Source organism: Tachyglossus aculeatus, chromosome 16 (genome assembly GCF_015852505.1).
Source record: "Tachyglossus aculeatus isolate mTacAcu1 chromosome 16, mTacAcu1.pri, whole genome shotgun sequence".
Classification (NCBI taxonomy): domain Eukaryota; kingdom Metazoa; phylum Chordata; class Mammalia; order Monotremata; family Tachyglossidae; genus Tachyglossus; species Tachyglossus aculeatus.
The window spans coordinates 49,961,435-49,967,974 of NC_052081.1; the positions used below are offsets into that span (position 1 = coordinate 49,961,435).

Genomic DNA, 6,540 nt, shown 5'->3' on the forward strand with positions numbered 1-6,540 from the left:
TGAGGCAGGCGATGCTGAGGGTCGGGCCCAGCTCAAACCCCCAGAACGGGGATGAATCGTCCGGCTGCTCTCTCAGGGGGACGACCCCCCGGCCCACCCCTGCTGCTTTCTCTTTCCAGTCACCCGCGCTCACCCCCTGGGTCCGTGGACGGGATGGTTTCCAGCTTCATCCATCGTGCTGCCGGGGGTGAGGCCGGGTGTTGGAGGTCAGGGGTCAGGGTCCGGTCAGGCAGCCGGGGCCTATAATAATAATAATAATAATGGCATTTATTAAGCACTTACTATGTGCAAAGCACTGTTCTGAGCGCTGGGGGGGACACAAGGTGACCAGATTGTCCCACATGGGGCTCCCAGTTTTAATCCCCATTTTACAGATGAGGCAACCGAGGCCCGGAGAAGTGAAGTGACTTGCCCAAAGTCACACAGCTGACAGCTGGCGGAGCCGGGATTTGAACCCGTGACCTCTGACTCCAAAGCCTGGGCCCTTTCCACTGAGCCACGCTGCTTCTCCTAAGCATTGTTCTAAGTGCTGGGGAGGTTATAAAGTGATCAGGTTGCCCCACAGGGGGTTCACAGTCTTAATGCCCATTTTACAGATGAGGAAATTGAGGCCCAGGGAAGTGAAGTGACTTGCCCAAACTCACACAGCTGACAACTGGCAGATCCGGGGTTTGAACCCACGACCTCTGACTCCAAAGCCCGTGTTCTTTCCATTGAGCCCATCCCGGAGTCCCGGGGCCCCTTTGGAGAGAATGACGGTGCCGGAGGGACCCAGGGGGGCCCAGGGGCCAGACCTCACGGCCCCATCTCTCTTCCAGATGATGAAGCTGCTGCTGGTGACGCTGGCCCTCCTGGGGCCATGGGGCAACGAGGTGCTGGGTACGTCACACTGCTTCCCCGATCCCAAACCTCTCCGCAGTGCCACCCCCCACCCCTTAATAATAATAATAATGGCATTTTATTAAGCGCTTACTCTGTGCAAAGCACTGTTCTAAGTGCTGGGGAGGATACAAGGTCATCAGGTTGTCCCTCGGGGGGCTCACAGTCTTCATCCCCATTTTACAGATGAGGTAACTGGGGCCCAGAGAAGCTAAGTGACTTGCCCAGTCACACAGCTGACAGTGGGCGGAGCTGGGATTTGAACCCATGACATCTGACTCCATACTACTACTACTACTAATAATAATGGCATTTGTTAAGCCCTTACTATGTGCAAAGCACCGTTCTAAGCGCTGGGGAGGTTACAAGGTGATCACGTTGTCCCACGGGGGTGCTCACAGTCTTAATCCCCATTTTACAGATGAGGTAACTGAGGCACAGAGAAGTTAAGTGACTTACCCAAAGTCACATAGCTGACAGTGGGCGGAGTGGGGATTTGAACCCATGTCCTCTGACTCCAAAGCCCGGGCTCTTTCCACTGAGCCACGCTGCTTCTCCCACTAAGCGCTTGGAAAGTACAAGTCAGCATCCAATAGAGGCAATCCTTAACCAACAATGGGCTCACAGTCTAGAAGGGGAAGACCGATATCAAAACAAGTAAATAGGCAGCAATAGCATCAATGTAAATAGAATCATAGGTAAATATACATCATTAATAAAATAAATAGAATGATACATATGTTCATATATGCACATATATACGTGGCAGCCTCACCTGTTCCCCCTCATCTCTTCCAGGACAAGTCCGACTCTCCTCGTTTTCTGGGCCTTATGGGACAACAGGAGGGACCCCCTTCTCCTTCTCCGGGGACCATCTCCAGGGGCGCATCACAGGCCTGCGGGTCTGGGAGCAGCCAGGAGGCATCATTCGTGGGTGAGCGGGGCCCCACGCCTATCGCCACCATCCGCCCTTTCCCTGCCCAACCCCCCCCTTGGCTTCCCTCCCCTTGCCCACGTGAAGCCCGCGCTCCTGCTGGGTTCAGGGCTCAGGATCCCAGACGGCTGGAAGGACCGGTCCCGGTGTCGGGGCTCACCACACCAGACGACTGGGGGGACCTGTCCCCCCACCCCGTGGGTTTTGCTGTTTTCAGCCTTGGGGAGTTGGATGGGAGCCGGGCCAAGGGCAAGCTGAAGGCTGACCTCCCAGGCTAACGCTGGTCCTGCCTGGGGCCTACTGTATCAGCCTCCTCTCTGATCTCCCATCCTCTTGTCTCTCCCCACTTCAACCCATACTTCACGCCGCTGCCTGGATCGTCTTTGTCCAGAAACGCTCTGGGCATGTTACTCCCCTCCTCAAAAATCTCCAGTGGCTACCAATCAACCTACGCATCAGGCAGAAACTCCTCACCCTGGGCTTCAAGGCTGTCCATCACCTCGCCCCCTCCTACCTCACCTCCCTTCTCCCCTTCTCCAGCCCAGCCCACACCCTCCGCTCCTCAGCCGCTAATCTCCTCACCGTGCCTCGTTCTCACCTGTCCCGCTGTCGACCCCTGGCCCACATCATCCCCCTAGCCTGTGCCCTCCTTCCCCACATCCGCCATGCTAGCTCTCTTCCTCCCTTCAAGGCCCTACTGAGAGCTCACCTCCTCCAGGAGGCCTTCCCAGACTGAGTCCCCTCCTTCCTCTCCCCCTCCTTCCTCTCTCCATCCCCCCCGCCTTACCTCCTTCCCTTCCCCACAGCACCTGTATATATGTATATATGTTTGTACGTATTTATTACTCTATTTATTTATTTATTTTACTTAAGCGCTTAATAAATGCCATCATTATTATTATTGTTGTACATATCTATTCTATTTATTTTATTTTGTTAATATGTTTTGTTTTGTTCTCTGTCTCCCCCTTCTAGACTGCGAGCCCACTATTGGCTAGGGACCGTCTCTATATGTTGCCAACTTGTACTTCCCAACTGCTTAGTACAGTGCTCTGCACACAGTAAGTGCTCAATAAATACGATTGATTGATTGATTCCCTCCCAGGATCCAGCTGCAGTATGGTGGGAGCACCTGGAGCAGGTACTATGGCCCTGGGACTGATGTCATCCACGAGTTTCTCCTCCTCCCGGGAGAGAACATCACGCAGGTGTCGGGGAAGTACCAAAGCTACATCCAGCAGCTGATCTTCATCACCAACAAAGGGCACCAGTTTCACGTGGGCCAGCCGGCCGGGACCTCTTTCAATGCCCTGCCCCACCGGCCCACGGCCACTCTCCGCTACATCAGCGGCCAGTACAACAGCGTCGGCCTCACCAATGTCGGCTTCCACTGGGAGATGCCCAAGAAGGCCTGAGAGCCGGGCCCCGAGACAGGCAGGGCCGTGGTGCATGGGAGGGATCGCGTGTGTGTTGGGGGGGCTGCGATCTGCATGCTGATTAAAGGGTTATCACACAGAGCTCTGTGATGGAGTCTTTGTTAGCGAGTTTCTTGGCCGGGGGGTCGTTACAGGGCCTGCCAGCCAGGACTTTTGACAGCTTGAGGTCACGTCGGGCGTCCAGATAATGAGACGTCCTGACTTCGACCCACGAGTTTTAGCTCGAACAGGTCAAAAACAGCCCCAGTCCCTCCATACCTTTTCCCTTCCCGTTCCGGGGGTCAAGTTTGGGCAGATCTGGGAAGGGGAGGGGCTGCACGGGCCCAAACTGGACAGGGCAGGACTGGGCTGGTAGCAACCCTGATGCATCCCGCCTGCTCCGGGCCCGGGGGGCGGGGTGCACCGAGGCAGAAATAAGCGTAGTGTGAGGTCAATCGATCAATCAATCAATGATATTTACTGGGCGATTACTGTGTGCAGAGCAGTGTACTAAGCGCTTGGGAAAGAACAATATAACAGGATCGGGAGACTCCATCTGCCCTCCAAGGAGTTTTCAGCGAGGCAGGACCGCCTCGACCTGACTCTCTGTTGCCCTCTAGTGGCTACAGAGGTGTAGGACAGCCTGGACTTGACTCCATGTTGCCCTCTGGTGGCTACAGTGGTGTAGGACAGTCTACACCTGGCTCTCTGTTGCCCTCTCGTGGCCTCAGGTATGTAGGGCAGCCTGGACCTGGCTCCACTGTGACCGCCTGGAATGGCCGTCCCCGGCCACCGCCCATTCATTCATTCATTCATTCATTCATTCATTCATTCATTCATTCCCTCAATCAATCAATCAATCAATCAATCGTAGTTGTTGAGCGCCTACTGTGTGCAGAGCACTGTACTAAGCGCTTGGGAAGTACAAGTTGGCAACATATAGAGACAGTCCCTACCCAACAGTGGGCTCACAGTCTAGTGGGCTCACAGTCTAGAAAGGGGAGACAGAGAACAAAACCAAACATACTAACAAAATGAAATAAATAGAATAGATATGTACAAGCAAAATAAATAAATAAATAAATAGAGTAATAAATATGTACAAACATATATACATATATACAGGTGCTGTGGGGAAGGGAAGGAGGTAAGATGGGGGAGATGGAGAGGGGGACAAGGGGGAGAGGAAGGAGGGGGCTGAGTGTGGGAAGGCCTCCTGGAGGAAGTGAGCTCTCAGTAGGGCCTCGAAGGGAGGAAGAGATCTAGCTTGGCGAATGGGCAGAGGGCAGATGGGCAGAATTCATTCATTCATTCATTCAATTGTATTTATTGAGCACTTACTGTGTGCACAGCACTGTACTAAGCGCTTGGGAAGTACAAGTTGGCAACATATAGAGACGGTCCCTACCCAACTACGGGCTCCTAGAACTGTTTGCGAGTAGACTGGCCTCCCCATCAGTCTCCTTGCCTTCAACCTCTCCTTTGGCTGTCACTTCACGTGGAGCATCTCCACCCCACACCCGGGAGGTCACTGGGTTCTGCCCCAATTTGGCTCACCCTGTTCCCACTCTGCCCCGAGTCCTCCCACCCCTCCGGGTCCTCTGTATCGGAAGGCAGTGCCTCTGCCATGAAATTTCCCAGTGGGGTGAGTGGGTCTGGAAAGGTGAGGGCGGGACCCAGTGTTCCGAATCTACCATGGGCACACACAGACCGTACCTTGTGTTGCCACGTTTGCTGCCCACGGGGCCCGGCCCTGTTTCCACTTCTGCCTCCTTGTCTCGTGATCCCATCGAAGCCGCTGCTGGCAAGGAGCCGATCCCTTCTGCAACGCCGAGGGCCGGGCCTGTCTGTCCGTGGCAGGTGTCTCCCCACTGAGACCGTGCGCGATGCAGTACTGAGCGCCTAGTGCGTGCAGAGTGCTGTGCTGAGCTCCTATTGGGAAGATTGGAGACTGCTGCAGAAGGTTGCTGTGGCTATAAGTGAGCTTTAGACTCTGAGCCATGAGGAGCCTGAAATTCTGCTCCTCTAGCCACAGCACCCTGCTGATACCCGTACTTGTCCTTGCCCTATTTGCTGCCTTAGTCTTTTATAGTTTCATCGCTCCTTATACGCCTACCGCCTGGCCTCTCTTCCCTTATATTCTTAGGTCATGAGCCCTTTGAGGGCCAGGGATCACGTCCCCTTCCCACCTCTGTATATTCTCTCAGAAGTGAGTAGTGTTCTGCACATAATAGCACTTAGTAAATAGAGAAGCAGGGAGCCCCAACTGGGATAGGGATTGTGTCCAACTCGATTTGCTTGAATCCACCCCAGCGCTTAGAACAGTGCCTGGCACATAGTAAGTGGACCGCCGGTCGGGTCTCAGACCTCCCACCAGACCACGTTGCCCGTCCTGCCTCGGAAAGCCCGATCGCTAACCGGCGACTCGGCCCCTCTCCCCCAGCTGCAGTTTGGGGGCACCTGGAGCCAGTATTATGGTGCTGAGATTGAAGTCAACCACGAGTTTCTGTTCCTCCCCGGAGAGAACATCACCCAGGTATCGGGAAAGTACCCGGTCTACATCCAGCAGCGGATCTTCATCACCAGCAAGGGATGCCAGTTTCACCTGATCACCTTGTAACCTCCCCAGCGCTTAGAACAGTGCTTTGCACATAGTAAGCGCTTAATAAATGCCATTATTATTATTATTACGTGAGCCAGCCGTCCAGGACTTCCTTCAGTGCCCTGCCCCACTCTCCGCTACATCAGCGGCTAGCACAACGGCGCCGGTCTCACCAACATCGGCTTCCACTGGGAGATAAATGAGTGGTCCTGAAGTCCCCAGCCCTGGGTGGAGTCGCGGGGCAGGAGCAGACTCCCGGGAGATGGAGTGGAGCCTGCGATGGCCTGGCGTATTGATTAAAGTTCTCTGCCCAGGTCCAGAGAGCACTGTGATGGTGTCTTTGCTGTACCATTTTTCAGTGCAGGGTCCCCTAGTCACATCCCCTGGCATTGGCAACTTGTACTTCCCAAGCGCTTAGTACAGTGCTCTGTACACAGTAAGCGCTCAATAAATACGATTGAATGAATGAATGAATGTGCGCGCACACATACACATTCTGCCACATGTACAGTCTCCCCAGCAGGCACACACATTCCCCCAGAGAAGCAGCATGGCCTAGTGGATAGAGCACGGGCCTGGGAGTTGGAGGACCTGGGTTCTAATCCAGGCTCCACCATTTGTCTGTTGTGTGACCTTGGGCAAACCGCTTCACTTCTCTGCGCCTCAGTTATCTCACCTGTAAAATGGTGGTAAAGACCGTGAGCCCCGTG

The 6,540-nt window shown here is 54.4% G+C and overlaps 1 protein-coding gene across 1 annotated transcript; it reads left to right on the top strand.

Moving 5' to 3' along the window:
* Positions 1-818: 818 nt before the first annotated feature.
* On the top strand, positions 819-3,242 carry LOC119937941 (zymogen granule membrane protein 16-like). Its single transcript, XM_038757531.1, has 3 exons — positions 819-879; positions 1,678-1,813; positions 2,919-3,242. Exons 1-3 carry the CDS (start codon positions 819-821, stop codon positions 3,226-3,228), a joined length of 507 nt encoding a protein of 168 aa, XP_038613459.1. The 3' UTR covers positions 3,229-3,242.
* The last annotated feature ends 3,298 nt before the right edge of the window (positions 3,243-6,540 follow it).